Raw genomic sequence first — 22,478 nt, 5'->3', positions numbered from 1 at the left:
ACCATCTCTCCCAGTGTCTCTTTTCCCTTTTTGACAGGTTTTCAATCATAAGCCTTTTCCTTTTAAGTCTCTGCTTCATGTCTTATTTAAAAATTCTTCACCATCCTAAAGTAATGTATTTCTGTGAGTTTTTTTCATATTTTATTTAAAAACCTGAAATTGCTGGGTGTGGTGATGCACGCCTTTAATCCCAGCACTTGGAAGGCAGAGGCAGGTGGATCTCTGTGAGTTCATGGCCAGCCTCGTCTACATAGTGAGTTCCAGGACAGCTGGGGCTACAGGGAGACCCTGTCTCAAGACAAAAAAAAAAAATCCCTGAAATTGATTTTTTTAAACTAAGTGCTTATCAGTATTTATTGTCCTAATTATAAACTTGCAGTAAGCAACTTGCCTTCCTTTGAGCACAGCTTGCTTCTGTTGCCTACAGCGTCTTCTCTGGTAGTAACATTAAAGGAGAGGCTGGCAGATGAGTTAGCAATTAACAGAAGACTTCAGTTTGGTTTCCAGAATCCACATGGTGGCTAACAACCAACTGTAACAATCATCCAGATCCAGTGCCCTCTTCTGACCTCAGTGGGCACTACACGACACAGGTGCAGTTACATATAGGCAGGCAATACACATAAAAATAATTTTTTAAATATTATTTTTATTTTATGTGTATGCATGTATTGGCCACACATGGGTAAGTGCGCCCGTGTCATGCAATGCCTGTGGAGGACAGAAGCCATCAGAGCCCCTGGAACTGGAGTTACAGACAATTGTTAGCTGCCATGTGGGTGCTGGGATTCGAACCCAGGTCTTCTGCAAGAACAACCAGTGTTCTTAACTGCTGAGCCATCTCTCCAGTCCCATAAAATATATTTTTAAAAGATTTCATAAAAACAAAAAATAACATCAAGGGAACTGTGATCAGTTTACACCAGCTACTGTCCATACCTGCTTCATTCTAAAGTGTTCCATTTTTGACAAATTATACAGTCACCCTCATTCTAACTGCTTTCTAATAAGATGATTTACTGCTTGTAATATTGTTTGATGTACTGTACTCATTCCATTCTATTACAGTTAACGAACCTCTGTACTAGCTGAAGATTTGCATTTTGTACTGACTATAGTCATGTTTTGTCTGGAGAGACATTTACTCTTAGTTCAGTTTCTGCACAAGTCCACGTTCCATGGCTGCTGTACCTATGGATCAGTATTTGATATACTTTTAAAAATATTTACCATTTGTGTGTGTGTGTGTTATGTGTGTATGAGTGGATTGCCTACATGTATGCACTCATGTCACAGTGTCCACAAAGGTCAGAAGAGGGTGTCGGATCCCCTGGAACTGGAATTACCAACAGTTGTCAGCTGCCATATGGTGCTGGGACTCAAACCCGGGTCCTCTGCAAGAGCAACCAGTGCTCTTAACTGCTGAATCATCTCTCCAGTCCCTGATACACTTCTTGTCTTTTCTTATTTTAAAAACTTACACTTTATAACAAAATAATACTTTCCTAACTGTTGAAAGATAACTGTCTGTGAACTGCTTTCACTTCAAAAAATATAAAAGGAAGAAACTGTGTGGTAAAATTTTATTTTAAAATTCAAACATAATCTTTTACATTTACATACATACTCTATATAGATATACATATATATAAATTAAACAACTGAATACACAAGAAATGTCCATATTTTGGACAGGAAACCACTTAAGTGTTACTTCATGATTAATCACAAGGATTTTTACAATTCTGTGTCCATTAGAACATTACCGTCTTTGTCCTTAACTCTTACTCGACCAGATGTGTACTTTGTTTCTTGATGACCATTTGTATATACAGTTTTGACAGTGCCATCCGGATATTCTCGTCTTTTGAACTGGGCAGTATGGAGTTCTCTTTGGCCATTATTAAACTCTATGATTCTGTTGCCATCACTGTAAAATTTAAAACAGAATACAACTTCATAAAAAATACATAATTTCATTAAAAAAAATTAGGCATAGTGGTACCTGACTGTCAGATCAGTCCCCAGGAAGCTGAGGTAAGAGTTCAAGACCAGTGTGGTCTATACAAGCAAAATTCTACATCACTACCCTGTAAAATCTGAAATAGAAGTGGGTGGAAAAGTACTTGCCTAGTATGCACAAGGCCTGGTTCAATTCTCAGCATCTTAGGAGAAAAAAAGAAATACCCAACAGGAAAGCTAACCAAAAAGTAGTCAATTTATTATGGCAATTATTTCTTCTCTTAAATGCATTCCTTAGTCCTCTTCCCTAGAAAATTTCAAGTTACTGCACTATTTCTATTTCAGTTCAAGTTATCTAATTAGCCCTTACTTGTGACCATGAAAAGCTTATTTTTATTTACTTGTCTTTGAGAGTCTCACTATGTAGCCCCTGCTGGCTACGTAGACCAAGCTAGCCTCAAGAGATCTGCCTGCCTCTACCTCCCAAGTGCTGGGATTAAAGATGTGCCCCATCAAATTGGTCATTTTCTAAAATGTAGCTACCAGGGTTCCTTGGAGGAAAATGGGGATGGCTCTCCTTTTTACTACACTGAGCAGCACCTGAGTACTTGCTCTCCATTAGGTGAGGAAGAACTTTATTCCTGAGAAGGCAAAAGATCAGATTCAAGATCTGTGTTGAACAAACAAAAAGGCGGAGTATGAGAAAATTAATACCAAATTGGTTGCTGGGCATGCCTGTGAGGCATTCCAAGTGAGTTTCCAAACAAATTCTAAAGTGCCATTACCAGTAGAAGCCTGGAGCTAAAGACTGGGAGTCAGCACTTGTGAGCACAAATGGGCAGGTGTCACAAACATGGGTAAGACACCAAAGTGATTCCAAAAGTCGATACTTTCCCTTGTGGCCCTGCCCTAGCAGTGCCAGTATCCTGGAGAACTGTCAGTCAGATTACTGGGCTCAGACTCAGTCCAGCGATGCAGTGCACACACTTTGAGAACCACTGCTCTAAGTTCAAAATGCAAAATTAATCCAGACTCAACTAACCTGGAATTTGCCTGAGAAATGAATGAAAGACTAGCTGTGAGCTAGTATTTGTTGAAGCTGGTATATGAGTACACAGAATTTCATTTCTTCTACTGTATATTATGCAAAACTTCAAATGTAACAGTAAAAAAACCTTAAAACTTTTCTAATGTTTTTCAATGTATAAAAGATTTCCAAGTTTTTCCTTTAATTTTAAAACAATCTATTTACATGAGTCCCAAATTTCCACATTAGATTTCTACATTTTAGGAAAACAAGCATCATGACTATAAGAAGTTTATGGCCTGAATTGGTTTTAGCTTTCTTGGCCAATTTGTACCATTGACCTTGGATTAATTGATATGTTGGTTATTTTTAAGGGGAAGGTGGTTAGTTCACTGTCATGTTCTAGGATAAAAGAAGGGAAAACTGAAAAATGGACCCTGAAAGTGGCAGAGCTTCACCAGGGCTGTAACTAAAATGGTGGGGATAAGAAGATCTTTATCATCAGGTGTTGTATACTTATATAATCCCAGCAGCCAGCCTGAGCTATGAGAGAACCTGTGTCTCCCCCCGCCCACCCCCCAAAAGGAAGGTTTTTTTTGCCATGGATTGGATAGCCAGCAACCACATAAAACTAACTTTCAGAAATGTATCTGGGGCTATAGAGATGGCTCAGCAGTTAAGAGCACTGTCTGTACTTGCAGAGGATGCAGGTTTGGGTCCCACACCCACATGGTGTCCAACAACTGTTCATAACTCCAGTTCCAGGGGATTCAACACCCTCTTCTGACCTCCATGGGCACTGCATGACACAAGTGCACTTATATGCAGGCAACAGACTCATACACACAAGAAGAAGAAGAAATGTAATATTCCAAAAAGCAAAAGAAGAGCTTGTTGATTTTAAAGGTTTGGATCAGGTATGCCAGAAAAGCAAATTGTAACAAAATGGGCAGAACGGTTGAAAAATTCAAAATACAATCAAGGCAGGAAAGTCTAAACATGCTGTGGTGGTTTGGGTCAGCTGTACCCCTGACAGGGCCCTCTCTCTGTCTTTCAGTTTTCAGGTTTCGCCAAACTTATAAACAAATACCTACTGTCCTACTGTCCTAGTTTGTTTCTTTATTGCTGTGACAAAACACTCTGACCAATACCAGCTTGGGGAGGAAAGGGTTTATTCAGCTTACAGCTCCCAGGTCATAGTTCATCAGGGAGCCCAAGGTAGGAACTCAGGGCAAGAACCTGGAAGCAGGAGCTGGAGCACAGGCCATGGAGGAACGCTGCTTAATGGCTTGCTCCCCTGGCCTCTGCCCAGCCTGCTTTCTTATGCAACACAGGCCCACCTGCCCAGGGGTGGCACCACCCACAATGGGCTGGGCCCTCCTACATCACTCATCAAGAAGATGCCCCTCAGACATGGTCACAGGCCAGTCCAAAAGAGGCCAATTCCCCAATTGTGGCTCCCTCAACCCAGGTGTGTCAAGTTGACACTAAAGCTATCCAGCACACCTACCATTCCCCTCTTCTAAGTACTGTGCAGCCTGCCTCTAAATCCTTGTTATCTCACACTGGTTCTAAACTTTAAAATGCTGACACTGCCTCTCACCTTTTCTCAAAGTGTCTTTGTTCACTTATAAACTCACTGAAACTTTGAGTCACATGTTTTGCTTGTTTTATACTTGTATGTGTGTGGTGCACGCACCTGTGCATGAGGAGGCCAGAGGGGGACTTCAGGTGTCTTCCTCTATAGCATCCTACCTTATTCCCTTGAGACAGGGTCTCACTAAACTAGAAGCTTGCCACCTGGACTCGGGTGGCCGACTAGTGAGCTTCCAGAATCTGCCTGTCTCCATTCCCAGCTCCTGCCCCCAACACTGGGGTTACAAACACACACATCACACCTGGCTTTTTATGTGGGTGGTGGGGGTTCAAACTCAGGTCTTCATGCTTGCATAGCAAGTGCTCTTATACACTCAGCTATATCCCCAGCCCAGAATGTTTAAAAATTTTAAAAATCCCAAGTGGAAATAACAGTTGAACGTGAAAACTGGAAACTAGAAAGAGAACTTAAGAGTACCATACCGCTGCACTCGGACAATTGTGCCATCTGGGAAGATGCTTTCTTCTTGTCCATCAGCAAATAAGTTTTTAATGGTCTGGTCAGGAAATGTGATTTCTTTTCTTCCATCTGGGAAATGTTTTTCTGTTTCAAAAAGGATGCTATAAATATTTTTTAAAGGTAGGTTAGCATTTAACAGACGGAGGGCAAGTATGTTTGTACCTATTTGTCCACTTGAGAAACGTAAGACTTCGAGTCCTTCCGGGTACGTGGTATGAGTGGTCTGGGCAGCTGCATAGTAGTAGACCTGTAAAGACATGAGGTCAAGTGGCCCTTCTGAGATGATGAGCCTGGAAGAAGTGCCCCTGGGGAAACGTACCACACTCTCATCTGGCATAACCTGCTTCACGTCGCCATTAAAAAATGTGACAGTGATGCTCTTCCCATCTGCGCTCACTTCTTTCCGAGTTCCATTGGGAAAGAGTATAACCCGGTACCCATTCGTATAAACCTTTTCTACCTAAAAAGACACAAAATGTTGGTAGGTAGGATTTCACCTGGGATTACATGACAGACTCATCTGAAATGGAAAACCTCATTGACAACTTGGTGTCCTACAGGAGACCCCAGTCAAGTATGGTTACTTCCTTTTGACTGTTGTCTTCCTCAGTCGTCAGTGCCAGACTGAACTTTGGCCCTGTAATTTCAATTAAATGCACAAGATACTTGAAAAAACAGACTTTTCCATAAACCTAAAAGAACATCCCTGCTCATCTCCCTCTAACAGACCTTGTTTATGTCCCTTCTCTTTTCAATCCCTCTTGGCTGACACACTCACTTTTCCTAGTCAAAAACTTTGCTAAAGCCAAGAGTAAAATTATGCAGGCTAGCAACAGAGAAAGACCCTGCCTCCAGGACAGTATCACAAGACTGCAGAAAAGAAACGCTGGAGGCCTTCTGGCTGTGTAATGCAAGAATGAAGTTAAACGGACAAGTTTCTTCTTTTCTAACATCACTAAATGTTCAAGCCCCACAGGCCTGAAACTAAGCCACTATCCATAGTCTGCAGGATCATTTCTAGCCAAACCCCGCATGACAGCATTTCAGTCACCAATGGTTCACATATATGATGATACCCCTAACCTTATCCTTATACCTAGACGTCCTACAGCATTTTACTTGTGTTTGTGCTGATGGTGTAAACCTGTACTGATGGCTATAGAAAAGTATAGCTCACACAGTTATATAAAGTATGTAACACTTTATTATCAAACAGTTGTTACTGGTTTATTGTGTTTTCTATATGATTATTTTAGAGTACACTCCTAATATAAAAAAAGTTAACATGCACAATATGCTATGTTCCACCATGAGCCACTTCACCTAACCTTCTGTTACTTTGTTCATCTAGGCCCTAGGAACCATATAGGCCAGCCAGGCCCTAGCTCTACCATATACACAGTAATAAACACACACCCCATATATATCTACACATAGACATATACATGGCATTCCCCAGGTCTGAGGTAGGTGACCCCATCCAGGCTTGTGTAAGTATATTCTATGATGTTCACATGGCAGTCACTAACAATATAGTTCTCAGACCATATCCCTCTTGTTAAGCAACTCATGACTATTTTTCAGAATCTAAGCACATTTCTATTTTAATCCATGTTTGTTTTGTACTCCATTATTATGAAACAATATTTTAACCTTTCCATCAGGATGACTGATTTCTCCCTGAATTTCTTCCTCTTTTTCTTCTTTGTTTTTATATTCAAGATCTGGGGAATTTACTGGTTCAAGTGGTTCCCTGGGCAAGGCAACCTATAAGACAAGATATTTCCAGCAGTTAAAACTTACACCTACTAAAGTCAGAGCCTGCTATCACAGGACTCTATAACTAGTGTTTTGTATTATATATAAAACATTTACAATGTTATATAAACAGCCTCCTTTATACCTGGTTTAGAAACTAAAATCAATTTCAAATCTAATCTACATTTGAATATTTAACAATATAAAAAGATTTACTTGTCCTTTATCTGAGCTGCCCAAATCATGAGATGGTATAGACTTGGATCTTCGAGATGGATTCCCTGTTAGAATGTAATTGTCAGAGTTATTCTTAATGCTTAATTAAAATATTTAAGTTAGTATCCTGGTTAAACATTTCCTTTGGGGACCAACGAGATGGCTCAGTGGGTAAAAGTGCTTGCCACCAAGCCTGACAACCTCAGTTTGATCCCCAGAACTCACATAGTAGAAGAAGAGAACTGACTCCCGCAAATTGTCATCTTGATTTTTACATTCCCACATCAGCACACACATACACATTTGCACAAGATAAGGAAATAAAAACATTTCCTTTGTCATATTCCTTTTGTGAACTGATATTTTACTTAGAAATCCTGCTGGATTGGGATTTTTAGATTTATGTGTATGTGTGTCTACACATATGTATACTCATGTGCATGGATGCCTTTGGAGGCAGCAAGAGGCCATCAGATTTCCTAAAGCTAGAGTTATAGGCAGCTGTGAGCCACCTAATGTGGGTGTTGGGAACTGAACCTCTGTAAGAGCAGTTAGTGTGGGCTAGAAAAACGGTTCAGTGGTTAAGAGCACTGACTGGTCTTGCAGAGGACCCAGGTTCAATTCCCAGTATCCACATGGTGGCTAACAACTGTAACTCCAGTTCCAGGGAATCCAACACCTTCTGACCTCCTTGGGCATCACAGGACACAGGTGCACTTACATACATGCAGGCAATACACTCATACACATAAAATAAAAATAATAAAATACTAAAAAAAAAAAAAAAAAAAAAAAGAGCAGTTAGTACTCTTAACTGCTGAGTCATCTCCCCAGTCCCTGTTTTGGTTTTTGCTCCTCTGAGCACTGGACAGAGGAGCAAGTCAGGGTCTCTCAGCATGTAACTCAAATGGCCTTGAACCTGTGCTCCCCTGTCTGCCAAGTGCTGGAATTAATAGGCATATGACACCATACCTAGCTGGAAGCCTTAATAGTTTTCTTTATTAATTTCTAAGAGTCCTCCACTGTTCAAGTATTTACACAAGTATCTAGGTCTTCAGTGACCAAGAAAAACGAAGACAGTGTCTGCTCTCAAAGAATTTATAATCCCGAAGAAGGGCCAGGCTCAAATAACTGAAGAGGCCCAGGAGTATTCTGGAGGAAATCAAAAAGACTGAAGAAACGGGTATGGGATACAGACCAGCACCATGTATGGTATCAATAAGCCATACATTCCAAAGTAAGTACACATACTGCCACCTACACTAGGAGGTGAATTTTAAGAAACATTGCTAAGGCAAAGTGGTGCATGCCAACAACTTGAGAGGCCTCTGCAGGAGTAGGTGTTAACTACAACAAAGCAGAACCAGAATCTGAGCCCTACCAGTTCATTGGCTATCAAGTTTAAGTCTCTCTCAGTTATGAAATTATCTACTGCAGGACAGATCCCAGAGACATAAGCAGGAACACCATCCCTGTAACATGCACAGACACACATAAGAGGAGAAAAAAAGCCAAGTAACAAGTGGTACTGAAAGGACTAGAAGAGATTCCACAAGAGGTGTGGTTCATAACCACAAGGTAAGGGAAAACATAAAGTAACATTACCATGCAGAACAAACTTGAAGCCCAGCAACATATCTTTTTAAAGAGTAGCTATAAGCCAGCTTCAGCCTCATAGCAACTTCAAGGCTAGCCTGGGCTAGTGAGACACCATCTCAAAAAAAAAGGTATGACAAGCTACCGGCTGGGAGAAGATATTTGCAACACTTGTGGATTCTAATGAGTGGAGGGAGAACCCGTTCATAAATCAATCAGGGAATGGAAACCTCAAAAACAATGGGTTAAAAAAAAAAAAAAAAGGGAAGAAATCCAGGCCTGGGGAGATGGCTCAGTTTTACAGACTTGCCTAGTAAGCATAAAGCCCTGGGTTCAATTCCCAGTACTCAAAAGAAATATTCAAATAGCTAATACACAGAGAAAATAGTGTTCAATGTATCTAGTATTCAGAGAAATGCAAATTAAAACTACGATGATGCCAAGAGTTAAACATTTACCTGACCAGCAAAAACTAAGATTTGACAGCACCCAGTACTAAGCAAGGTGTAGAACGAAACATGTATTTTCCTAGCCATTTAGAATGTAAAACCAGGGCCAAGGAGATGGCTCTGAGGGTAAAGGCACTGCTGCCAAGCCTGATGACCTGCCCTGAGTTCAGTCTGGAGGTCCTAAGTGGTAGAAGAGGAAAACTAATTCCTGTGTTCCTCTGACCTCCACACATACAGCTCACACACAAACACACAGACCATATAAACTAATAAACTTAAGTGTACTATCATTTTGGGGAATGTTTTGGCATGATCTATAAGCATTAAAGAGAGTCTACCAATTCCCCAGTCATTGCATTCCTTGTTATGTGCCCTGAGAAATATGCATGTGTATTCCAGATACAGACAAGAATGTCCATGATGTTCAAATGCCAATTTATAAAAGTGAATTTGACAGTGGAAGACAAGTCCACTGTAGTGCATTCATAAGTGGAGCCTGCCCTGCAGAAAAAGCTAGAGAACACAAGCTGCAGATCCAAAGGACTGTAGGTCAACAACACAGTTAAATGAAAAACAAGAAATGCAAGCAGTATGACTCTAGTTATGAAGGTCAAAAGCCACTGTCCTATTTACTTTCTATTGCCGTGATAAAAACACTGACCAAAACCAACTTGGGGAGGAAAGGGTTTATCAGCACAGTTCATTGTGGAGGAAAGCCAAGGCAGGAACGGAACTCGGGACAAGAACTGAAGTACAGACCATGGAGAAATGCTGCTTACTGACTTGCTCCCCTGGCCTGTATTCAGCCTGTGTTCTTATACAACTCAGGACCACCTGCCCAGGGGTGGCACCGCCCACAGTGGGCTGGGTCCTCCCATAACACCCAAGAAAATGCCTCACAGACAGGGCCACAGGCCAATCCAATAGAAGAAATTCCCCAACTAAATTTCCCAGGTGTGTCAAGTTGACAACTGAAGCTATCCAGCACAACTACTGAAAGGTTCCTCCTCAGCTACACCTGCAGCAAAACCATGGGCCGCCATGGAGAGGAAGGATAGGCACTACCAACCTACCTAGACCAGGTGGTGGCAACCAGAATGCATATTTTCTACATATTTCTCTAAATTCATAAAAGTAATTTTTTAGGCCCAGATATGAAAGGCATTCATAAAAGTATATTCATGGCCTCAGGACTGAGAATTTCCCAACATCATGAAAAGCATAAAATAATAAGGTTAATAATAATAATAATAATAATATAATAATAATAATATAACAATAGACTGATAAGCTGGGCATGGTAGGCACGCCTTTAATCCCAGCACTCAGGAGACAGAGGCAGGCGGATCTCTGTGAGATCAAGGACAGCCAGGTCTACATAGCAAGTTCCAGGCGAGCTGCAGCTGGGACAACAGAAAGACCTTGTCTCAAAAAGACAAAAATAGGGGCTGGAGAGATAGTGCAGTGGTTAAGAACACTGTTCTTGCAGAAGACCCAGGTTCAAATCTCAGCACCCACATGGCCGCTAACAACTCTCAGTAACTCCAATTCTAGGGGATCCAACAGTCTCTTCTGCCCTCTGTGGGCACTGCACAACAAGGGTGCACTTACCTACATACAGACGATACACATATGCAAGCGATACACACATACACATAAAATATTTTAAAATAATAAATTAAAAAAATTTTTTTGGTCTTTTTTGAGACAGGGTCTTCCTGTAGCCCCAGCTGCCCTGGAACTCGCTACGTAGACCAGGCTGGCCTTGAACTCACAGAGATCCGCCTGCGTCTGCCTCCTGAGTGCTGAGATTGAAGGCGTGCACCACCACACCTGGCAATAAAATATTTTTTAAAAAGACAGAAATAAATAATAGATTGATAAATTCAGTATCAAAAGGTAAAATAGGCCTCTGGAGAGATGACTCAGTGGTTAAGAGAACTGGCTGCTTCTGCAAAGGACCTAGGTTCAGTTCCCAGCACCCACATGGTGGCTAAAAACCATCCATAACTCCAGTTCCAGGCCTCTGCAGGCATTGCATGACATGGATGCACTTAACATCTAGGCAGAACACTCATACACATAAAATAAAAATGAAAAAATTTTAAAAGGTAAAACAGTGACGCAGACCTATTATTCCAGCCCTTAGGGGGCTGAGACAGGAGGACAATGAGTTCAATACCAACCTAGGCTACACAACAAAACCATCTCAAAAAAAGGAACATAAAAAGACACAAAAACCCATGCTGGGTGTAGTGGCACACACCTTTAATCCCAGCACTTGGGAGGCAGAGGCAGGCGGATCTTTGTGAGTTTGAGGCCAGCCTGGTCTACATAGTGAGTTCCAGGACAGCTGGGGCTACAAGGAGACCCTGTTTCAAAAAGACAAAAAAAAAAAAAAAAAAAAAAAAAAAACACAAAAACCCAAGCCCAGATTGAGGAAACATTTTGAAGTACTTGTAACTAACAAAGTTTTGTTGTACAGAATTAAATTTTACAGTCACATATCCTGAATTTGAAATGGGCAAAAGATGTTAAGCAGGTAATAGAGAAAAGAGGAATCTCTTGGGGCTTCTGCAGAGGACTTAGTTTTGGTTCCCAGCACCCACATGGCAGCTGACAACCATCCAGAACTCCAGTTCTAGGGAATCTGATGCCCTCTTCTGGTTTCCTTAGGCATTGTACACGTGTGCACCTACATACATGCTGGCAAAACAATCATAAAAATAAAGTTAAAAAAAGGAATTTCAAACATTCATGACATGTAAGAAGATACTTTTTCAGAGACTGGGGATATGAATTAAAACCACAGTGAACCACTCTTTCACATTTGATGGGGCAAAATTTCATAGTCTGACCAGATCAAGTGTCATCAATTACTGAGGATTATAGTCTGTTAATAGTAAAAAGAAGAAGGGGGAAAAAAAAAACCCAAAAACCTGGCACAATCACTTTGTAAAGGGAAAAACTGACAAGGCTCAATGCCTGATGTGCATTCTAGAGAAACCACACTGTGATGGCTGCTCTGCCATCATCTGATCATCATCTTGCAAAACCAAGAAAGGCCAGAATGCCTATAACAGACTACTTAGCTGCAAATAAACTTTAAGGTCTACAGAACTTAAAATCAATCATCTGAGCCAGCACTCAGGAAGCAGAGGCAAGCGAACCTTTGTGAGTTCAAGGCCAGCCTGGTCTACATAGCAAGTTCCAGGCCTGTCTAAAAAAAAAAAAAAAAATCTGTAGATTTAAATGTTCATGTTGGGTAAGTCACATAGTCTAAGAGAAAAAGCCAGTTACAAAAGGAAACAAGAGTATAAAACAATAGTACATCAAAAAAAATTTTTTTTTTAATCTTTTTTAAGCAAGGTCTCCCTGTAGCCCCAGCTGTCCTGGAACTTACTATGTAGACCAGGCTGGTCTTGAACTCACAGAGATCTACCTGCCTCTGCCTCCCAAGTGCTAGGAGTACAGGCGTGCGCCACCACTCCTGGCTATAATATATCAATTTATGGACACAATGCAGTACAGGAATAAACAAACAGAATTCTGATAGAATTCGGAACCTGAGGGATAAGACTGAAATAGGGATCCTAAAACAACAGACCCTTAAAAGTTAAAATTTCCCTTAGGAACTGCATGATGGGGGAAGGAAAGGTTGGAGTTTGGGGTCCAGAGGAGGAATTTGCCTCTCAAAAAGAGATCTCACAGGGTTCTGACAGCTTATTCTATAGTTAAATGAATATATGCAAACTTCCTGGCTTTTTTTTCATCTTTCCTATAAAATTTAACTGTTACAGTTTGGCCAAACAGTAAATAAATTCATTTTCCTTTATCAATTTGTTTCCTAATTTTCTTTTGAAATACAGAGAAACTAAAGAACTGGTGTGGATGTAAGGGCACAGGGCTTCAATTCCATTTAGAATATGTAATTATTGAGTATAAATCCTCTCTCCTACTCCCATCCCTCCCCCTAAGACAGGGTCTTATTCTGTAGCCCAGGTTGGCCTAGAATTTGTGGTGATCCTCCTGCCTCAACCTCCCAAGTTGTGGAATTCCAGATGAGTCACCATACTGAGCTGAAATTTTCTATTCTTATGCAATATATAAAAAGATCATGTAGCCTCTTACCTTGTGTTGGAAAATAGTTTTTCTTATATTTTTCTACCTGGGCTCCTGAAGAAAGACTCTTTTGAAATCGAATAGATGAGTTCTATGATATGAGAATTTTGAATATAAAGTGTCAGTCTACATTTCACAACCTGAGTGAAACTCCTCAGCTAGTAAAGAGTAGCTGCCCATCTGCACTCCTCTGTCCCAACAGCCAGGTGAGTTATGGCTATCCAGGAATGAACCACACACTCCTTGCAACCTAACACCACTCTCCAAGTCAGGACACAACACAGGCCCTCGTGTCAGCCTCTTCCCATGAGCTACCCTCTTGCCCCTGCTGGACCTCATTCTCCAAGTTCTCAGCACAAGGATGAGGTGACCCTACTCTCCACCCCCACTCATCTCAAGCATTCCCTGCCAAGCCCTTCCCACCTCCCTGGGAGATTGTACTTCCAACATTTTCAGTTCAGTGTCTTGATCTACTTCCCATCCAATCTGTTTTCTGTCCTGCCTCACCTAGGACAACCCCAATGAGAAACCCCACAATTTGTCATTATCAATACTAAAAATACCTACAATACAGACAAGTGCAGCAATCACAATTCCAAAGGAACCTACTTAAAAAGATCCAGAAGATGGAGTATTCAACCAAATAATTTACTGGGTATCTTCAAAACATCAGTGTCATTTTGCAAGATGCTAGTGTTTAAGGCTGAGTTGCCATAATTTCTACAACTGTCTTCAAGTGGCACATACAAAAGCACAGCAAAATGTTCACAGTGGTCCAACAATGGGACAGTTCTGGTGTTCATCACACACCACTTCTACCTCCTCTCCATTTTCTGATGCATCCATGATCAAGAATTTGTGGAGGACAGGCAAATGCCTCTTCTGGGGTACTGTATTCTGTCTGTCTAGCTTATCCCTCTAAAACTCTCCCCCAGACAATGTCTTCAGCCTAGAGAATACAAGGCCCAAAAATAAGGCCCCAATAGTCCATTTGATCCATATTTTTGTCATGTCCTCAAAACCTGTGTCTTCGGCGCTCAGACACAACTCACCTCACGATCACTGTGTTCCTTATGCTGCCTACACATTGCAGGCTTTCTCAAGGCTCACTGCTCACAGCTCACACAGGAAAATCCCCAGTGCTCACAGGAACCAGTTAAGGCCTAATGAACCTGGTTCACAATATCCCATGACTTTATCCTCCAATGGCTCTCTCACTTACTGTATTCCAGCACATGGCCTCTGGTCCTCTGTAAGCTCTACTGACCATGTTTACAATCATTCTGTGGCTATTAGAAGATATGTTCCACGAGGGCAAGGAATTTTGTGTGTTTTGTCCACTGCAACACACCCTCAGGGCCCTGTACCTGCCACAGTCCACTTTCACACATAGAGAACCAGTCTCTTGATTAGCAAGGGGCCTGTTCATGTGATTCTGCAAAGCACTGCATACATGAACCTTTTTTATTCTATTTGGGGGAAAATATTTTTTGTTTCTTGTTTTTGTTTTTTGAGACAGGGTCCCCTGGCTGGCCTGGAACTCTGTTAACCAGGCTTGACCTTGATCTCATAGAGCACTTCCTGCCTCAGCCTCCCAAGCTCTGGGATTAAAGGTGTATGCCACCATACCTGACCCTTACATGACCTCTTTAACTGAAATTATCAGTTTATTTTGGCAATTCTTCCCAATTTTATAAGAATTACAGAAATGAATTTGAGAAGTATCTAAATATGGCAACATAATTTTTTAAATAGTAAAATTTTCATCATCCAAAATTCCCTCCATGAGCCATTTTTATTTTTATTTTATGTGTGTAAGTATATTGCCTGCATGTATGTAAGTACACCCGTGTCATGTAATGCCAACAGAGGTCAGAAGATCCCCTGGAATTGAAGTTATGGATGTTTATTAGCCATTTTGTGGGTGCAGGGACTTGCACCTGGGCCAAGCAAGAATAGCCAGTGCTCTTAACTGCTGAGCCATCTCTCCAACCCCCTGAACTATTTTGAGTTCACACTGGAACTTTGTTGCTTTTACCTTGTGCCAATTATTACCTCTATCCACTTCCTGAACATTTCAGTCTTGTAAAATGGAAACCCTGATCCATTAAATACTAGCTCCCCACCCCCTGGACCCACCACTCCACTTTCTGGCTTTATGAGTTTAAATATATAAACATTCACCATCATCCCAACTTGGCAAAAACAACTATCCTAAACCTACCATGGAGTCATCTTTTTTTGTTGCAGTCATGCTCTGAGAGGCCTTGGGGCTGCGCTCAATAGCTTCTGCTCTCTTCCAGGCATCTAGCCGGAACCTTTCCATTACTTTTATCTCTTCTCGGAGGTCTGTATTCTCTTTGACAAGCATGTCTATCTGGCTTCTGAGACGACCTTGTGTACTTGACCATTTTGTTTCCTTTCTTTTCAAATCTTCCTGTAAATCCATTATTTGCTGCTTCAAAGCCTCTCAAAAGAAAAGAATTACTAGACTTAAAACAGTACAGCGGCGTACGCCTTTGATCCCAGCACTCAGGAGGCAGAGGTAGGTGGATCTCTGTGAGTTCAAGGTCTCAGCCTGGTCTACATAGTGAGTTCCAGGCCAGCTGGGGCTATAAGGGAGACCCTGTCTCAAAAAGAAAAAGAAAGAAAGAAAGAAAAGACAGTATGATGGGAAAAAAAGGACATATCAATGAAGCAGAATAGCCAGACAGCAGGAAAGGATGCCTTGCCAGTAGATGACACTGGACTTTTCAGGGGTAGGGAGGAGGTCAGGTCAGTGCCTCCCCTTCTGTCAACAATCCAAAAGGCAGGAAAATGCAGAGGGAGGTGCAAATACAGGTCTAACCTAAACCACTAGCTAAAGAGGAGTAAAAAAATTACAGAAATTGATAAACAGAAGGAAGAATTTGGCATAAGCTGGAGAGATGCTCAGCAGTTAAGAGCACTGACTGCTCTTGCAGAGGACCCAGGTTTGATTCCCAGCACACGCATGGCGGCTACAAACCATCTTTAACTCCAGTTCCAGGGGAATCTGGCGCTCTTCTCACCTCCTCAGCATTGCACAACACGGGTGCACTCACATACATGCAGGCAATACACTCATACACATAAAATAAAAATAACAAATAAGATATTAATAAGGACTAGTACACTGTATCTTCAAAAGTCAGACTATAAAAGATACTCCTGCCGGGCGTAGTGGCGCACACCTTTTAATCCCAGCACTCAGGAGGCAGAGGCAGACGGATCTCTGTGAGTTCAAGGCCAGCCTGGTCTCCATAGTGAATCCAGGACAGCTGGGGCTACAGGGAGACCCTGTCTCAAAAAGATCAAAAAAAAATAAAAAATTGAAAAAAAAAAAAAGATATTCCTGATGCAGTGTCTCAGATTATTTGTTGAATGAATAATGAACTGATAACCCAGTTTCTTTCCCCCACCCTCTCCACCCGTTTTTAAAAACTTTATTTTATTTTATTTTTGGTCTTTTTGAGAGAGTCTCTCTGTAGCCCCAGCTGGCCTAGAACTCACTATGTAGACCAGACTGGCCTCAAACTCACAGAGATCTGCCTGCCTCTGCCTTCCAAGTGCTGGGATTAAAGGCATGCGCCACCATACCTGGCCTTTATTTTTATTTTTTATGTATATGAGTGTTTTGCCTGAATATATATAAGTGCACCTGTGTCATGTAATGCCCAAAGAGATCAGAAAAGGGCACTGGAACTAGAGTTAGTGATGGCTGTTAGCTGCTATGTGGGTGCTGGGTCCTCTGCAAAAGCAGCCAATGCTCTCAACCACTGAGCCATCTCTCCAGCCCCAACCCCTCTTTTTTTGAGATAGGACTTTACCCTGTAGTCTAGCCTGATCTCAAACTCATAATGCTCCTACCTCAGCTTTCTAAGAGCTGAAATTAAGTATGTAACACAACACTCAGCCCACAACTTCTTTATAAAACAGCAAATAATTCTGAGATTCTTACAAGATTATCATCTTTATTGATTTATGAATATTATGTAAAAAACTAGCACACCTGTATTTCTTCACGTTCCTTTTTATCTGGAAAAGTTCTTGCAGCTGCTGTATACTTTTCAAAAACTTTCCGCTCTTTCTGTAGTTTCTTCATTTCCTCCTTTTTATATTCTTCTATTCGAGCCAGTTCTTTTGCTTTTTGTTGCTCAAAGTCAGCAATTTCTTTCCTACAATGATTAATAATGTTGTGATCTATGGGACAATCTCAGTATAATGATCCATGTACTCCAAATGTGATGGTATATGCTTTTAGTCCTAGCATGTGGGGGGCCAAAGAAGACAGAAGACCCCTTGAGTACTGGATTCAAGGCTGGCCTGAATAACAGAGTGAGACCTCCATTCCAAAAGTAAACCGACAAACAACAAAGCCCTGGGTTCAATCTCTAGTAAAGAAGTGCCATCCTCAAAATTACTGAGCTAAGTGAATCCATCTACAATCCACTGGCCTCAGTATTTGACTCATCCAGTAAGTATCTACTGGGTGCCCACCGTGAATCACACACACTGCTAGGCAGTGAGACAAGTCAGCCTTCTATATTGTAATGGGAAAAGCAGACAATAAGGCCATCAAGATGGCTTAGTGGATGAAAGTGTCTGCTATGAAAACCTGATGACCTGAGTTAGATCCCATAGTGGAAGAGAACAGACTCCCGAAAACTGTCCTCTGACCACACATGCACTGTGACATGCATGAACCTGTTCACACTCTCTCACTTGTTCTCTCTAATAATAATAAATTTCATAGACAGTAAGAGTTTTAGATAAATCTATGAAATACTAGAAGCCAGGGGAAAGGGTGGGAAATTATGAGGATAAGAAGCTGAAATCAGTGGTTAAGAGAACTGGCTGCTTTGCAGAGGACTTGGATTTGGTTCCCAGCACCCATATGGTGGCTCACAACTATTTTTAAATCCAGTTTCTAGGGATCCAACACCCTCTTCTGGCCTCCACAGACATTGCACACACGTGGTACACTTACATACATGCAGGCAAACACTGATACACATAAAATTTTTTAAAAATCCCTAAAAAGACAGCTAAACATAAGCTGAACATGGTGGCACATGTCTTTAATCAAAGCATGTCACAGGCAGATCTCTGAGTTTAAGGCCTGCCTGGTCTACATAATGAGTTCCAGGCCAACCAAGGAAAGTGGCAAAACTAACTCTATTTTGTTCTAGCTGATTTTTGCTTTACCCTGTTTTTGTCCAGCCATTCCCACTGTAGCCAGCCAGGCAGAACCATCTCATGCAGGCAGTTTCAGAGAGTACACTGTTTCTACAATAGCCGAAACTTACAAGCAGCCATGTAGCATGTCCCCCCTCCCAGCTGTACCTGCATCTCCATGGAACCCATTTTTTCTACAATTTTGAGAAATTTGTTTTTTCCTAACCAAAACGTTGTTAAGTGAAAACCTCTGTTAACTGACCTGCCCCTGGTCTGGTGTAACTATGGTAATCTGATGTTATGGTTATTGGTTTTGCCCCTGGTATGATGTAATTGAGGTTTTAAGCTTTATAAACCCTGCCCTGCTTCTCCCCCTCTCTGATTGCCAGCTAATACAGGTCTCCTGATTTACCCAAAACTCTGTGGCATTTCTCACTCAGTTACTTACAGTTACCACTGAAATTCATGGCTATAAACAACTTATTAAGTTTCAATCTATTACCTCACCACTAAGACAATTTCCCTTTTAATACATTTGGCTAAACTGAATAATGTGCTTAATTAAAAAGGTTTATTTTAGCTAGGTGTGGTGATCTCATCATTTGGAAGGCAGAAGCAGGTAAATCTCTAAAGTCAAGGCTAACCTGATCTACATAGAGTTCAAAGTAAGCCAGAGCTATATAGTGAGATTCTGTCTCAAAGTGTTAGTATCAAGTAGTCATGCTGGCTTGAACAAACTATGTAGCTGAGAATAACCCTGAATTTCTGATATTCCTGCTTCATGCCACAACTCCCAACCTTATGTAGGCAGGGGGTCAAACCCAGGGCTTCATGCATACAAGGCAAGCACTCTCCGAACTGAGCTACATCACCTTAATAAAAAAATGATATAACAGAAATTCCACTTCCTTTTCATTTATATTTGTTCAAAGTGATCAAAACTTTTTCACGTACTGTGAATGAAGTTTTAAAGATATGAAGAAATTATTGTATTTCCTCAAATCATTGATGTGAAACTTACCTCAGTTTTTCTAAGGCACTTTCTCGTTCAATTCGAAGTTTAGCTAAAGATGTGTTCTCAGCTTTAAATTTTTCTATTTCTGTTTCCAATTCAATAACCTTCCCTCTCAAAACCTGAGATCGAGCATTGTCACCTACAAAACAGACCATAAATTATTAATATTAAAAAAGGCTTACAGGGGCTGGAGAGATGGCTCAGTGGTTAAGAACACTAGATGTTCTTGCAGAAGACCTGGGTTCGAATCCCAGCACCCACAAGGCAGCGAACAACTGTCTGTAACTCCAGTTCCAGGGGATCTGACGGCCTCGTCTGATCTTCGCAGGCATTGCGCAACACAGGTGCACTTACCTACACGCAGGCAATACACACATACACATAAAATAATAATAATAAATAAAATATAAAAAAGGCTTAGAGCCAGGTGTGGTAGCACATGCCTTTAATCCCAGCACTCAGGAGGCAGAAGCGCATGGATCTCTGAGAGTTCAAGGCCAGCCTGGTCTACATAGTTCCAAGCCAGCTGGGGCTACAGGGAGACCTTGTCTCAAAAAGACAATCCCCTGCCCCGCCCCCAAAAAGCTTACAACAGAAGAAGCACTAGCTAGATATTAATTCCAAAATCAAGATTATGATAAACTCCAGTGCCATACTGCATTAAAAACAAAACCAGATGGGCATGCTGATGCACACCTTTGGGAAGCACAGACAGGTAGATCTCTGTGAGTTCCAGGCCAGCCTAGACTATAGAGTGAGTTCCAGGCCAGCCTAGACTATAGAGTGAGTTCCAGGCCAGGCAGGAATAGATAGTAGAGAAATGGCTTGAGTCTCACACAAGAATCTGAAACTACAAAAAAATTCATATGTCAAAATCACAGAGAAAAATAATAACATGAAAATGCAAGAAAACATATCCCGACCAAATACCAATAGTCCTCTAGAGTACAATGAAAACCCCCTAGAGACAATGCAGGATATGGAACTGAAAAGAAATATTATAAACATGATAAAAGAATTCAGTGAATACCAGGCGTGGTGGCCTTTAATCCCAGCACTCAGGAGGAAGAGGCAGGTGGATCTCTGTGAGTTCAAGGCCAGCCCTGGTCTACATAATGAGTTCCAGGACAGCTGGGGGTAAAGGGAGACCCTTTATCAAAAAAACCAAAAAAAAAAAAAAAAAAAAAGCAAAACAAAACAGAATTCAGTGAATGTAAAGAACACACAAAAAGAAATCAAAGAACTGAAGGAAGATAGGGATACACTTCTGAATGAATTCAGAAAAGAACCAGATATACTGAAGACTACCCAGGCTGAAATGAAGAAGAAAGTCAAACACTCAGTAAGCCAATTAGAAAGGACAGGAGAAAGCCTCACCAATAGGATGAATGAAATGGAAAACAAAGTATCAAGACTAGAAGATAAAGTGGACAAACTAGACCACTCAAGCAAAGACGATAAAAAATTTAAGAAATCACAAGAATGGAATAGGCAGGAATTGAGTGATACCATAAAAAGACCAAACTTAAGAATCTTAGGCATACAGGAAGGGGAAGAATCCCAAGATAATGGTATAGACCAGATCTTCAACAGAATCATGGAAGAAAATTTCCTAAAATTAAGAAAGACATGCCCATACAAATACAAGCAGCATATAGAACACCAAACAGACAGGACCAGAAAAGTATCTCTCCAGAGAATATCATAGTAAAAACACTAAATGTACAAAACAAAGAGACAACATTGAAAGCTGCAAAAGAGAAACAACAAGTCACATAAAAAGGAAAACCCATTAGGATTACAGCTGACTTTTCAGTGCAAACTATGAAAGCCAGAAGAGCCTGAACCAAAGTATTCCCAGTGTTAAATGACCACAGATGCCAACCCAGATTACTATACCCAGCCAAAATGTCTATTATAGTCGAAGGGGAAAGAAAAATCTTCTATGACATAAATAGGCTCAAGGAATTCATGTAAACAAAACCAGCCCTTCAGAGAGTTCTGGAAGCAATACAAAGACCTGAAGAAAGGAATGACTATGCCCAAGGGGTTGCAGACAGAAATTGAATGAAGGTATAACTGTGCAAACGTATAGCTATATCAAGAATGTAAACAGAAATAAAAATGACAGGATTCAATACTCATCTTTCATTAAGAACTTTAAATATTAACGGACTGAACTCCCCAGTCAAGAGGTGAATGTATTAAGCAACAAAACCCATCTTTTTGTTGTTTGCAAGAAACTCATCTCACTTTCAAGGACAGACACTATCTCAAAGTGAAAGGATGGAAAAAAATATACCAAGCAAATGGTACTAAGAAAAAAGCAGGCGTAGCAATTCCAATATCTGACAAAACAGATTTAAACTAAAATTAATCAGAAGAGATAAAGAAGGCCACTTCATTCTGATCAAAGGAACACTAAATCAAGAAGATATTACAATCATGAACATAATTCACCAAACTCTGGTGTACCCAACTTCATAAAAACAATATCACAGGACTTTTAAGACCCAGATTAATCCCAACTCATTAATAGTAGGGGACTTCAATACCCCACTGTCTCTATTAGATAGGTCAACAGGGCAGAGAGTTAACAGAGAGATATCTGAATTAAACAATACCATGTATCAAATGGACTTAACAGACATCTACTGAGTATTACACCCAAGCATACTTTCTACTCAGCACCCCATGAACCTTCTCCAAAATCGACCATATACCGGGGCACAAAACAAACCTCAACAAATACAAAAAGATTGAAATAATTCCATGCATTCTATCAGACCACAATGCAATAAAGCTTACAATCAACAGCAAAAGAAACCCTAATCACCACATGAACACATGGAGATTAAACAACACACTCCTGAATGATGAATGGGTCAAAAGAGAAATTAAGAAAGAAATAAAAGTATTCCTGGAACTAAAAGGACAATACAATACAACAAAACCTCTGGGACATGCTGAAAGCTGTCCTAAGATGGAAGTTTATAGCTCTAAGTGCCTACATCAAAAAAT

The 22,478-nt window shown here is 40.8% G+C and overlaps 1 protein-coding gene across 6 annotated transcripts in view; it reads right to left on the bottom strand.

Annotated features, from left to right (window-relative positions):
• Nucleotides 1-1,581: 1,581 nt before the first annotated feature.
• The window catches only part of Cenpj (centromere protein J), a 60,031-nt gene continuing 39,134 nt past the window's right edge, over nt 1,582-22,478 (bottom strand). For 2 of the 6 annotated variants that reach the window (XM_017795924.2, XM_029559262.1), the window contains exons 8-16: nt 19,464-19,596; nt 17,277-17,442; nt 15,471-15,713; nt 13,256-13,337; nt 7,080-7,144; nt 6,759-6,872; nt 5,425-5,565; nt 5,069-5,352; nt 1,582-1,930 (exon numbers count right to left, since the gene is read on the bottom strand). In XM_017795924.2, the coding sequence (XP_017651413.1) occupies nt 1,738-1,930; nt 5,069-5,352; nt 5,425-5,565; nt 6,759-6,872; nt 7,080-7,144; nt 13,256-13,337; nt 15,471-15,713; nt 17,277-17,442; nt 19,464-19,596 (1,421 nt within the window). In that variant the 3' untranslated portion in view covers nt 1,582-1,737. The remainder of the gene's footprint in view (nt 1,931-5,068; nt 5,353-5,424; nt 5,566-6,758; nt 6,873-7,079; nt 7,145-13,255; nt 13,338-15,470; nt 15,714-17,276; nt 17,443-19,463; nt 19,597-22,478) is intronic. The other 4 variants (XM_008824353.3, XM_029559263.1, XM_029559264.1 and 1 more) reach the window with 4 other exon arrangements.

The sequence above is a fragment of the Nannospalax galili genome, unplaced genomic scaffold, assembly GCF_000622305.1.
Source record: "Nannospalax galili isolate Female #2095 unplaced genomic scaffold, S.galili_v1.0 scaffold388, whole genome shotgun sequence".
Lineage (NCBI taxonomy): Eukaryota > Metazoa > Chordata > Mammalia > Rodentia > Spalacidae > Nannospalax > Nannospalax galili.
Note: the sequence above shows the minus strand (reverse complement) of the source record. Positions and strands in the feature narration are given on the sequence as shown.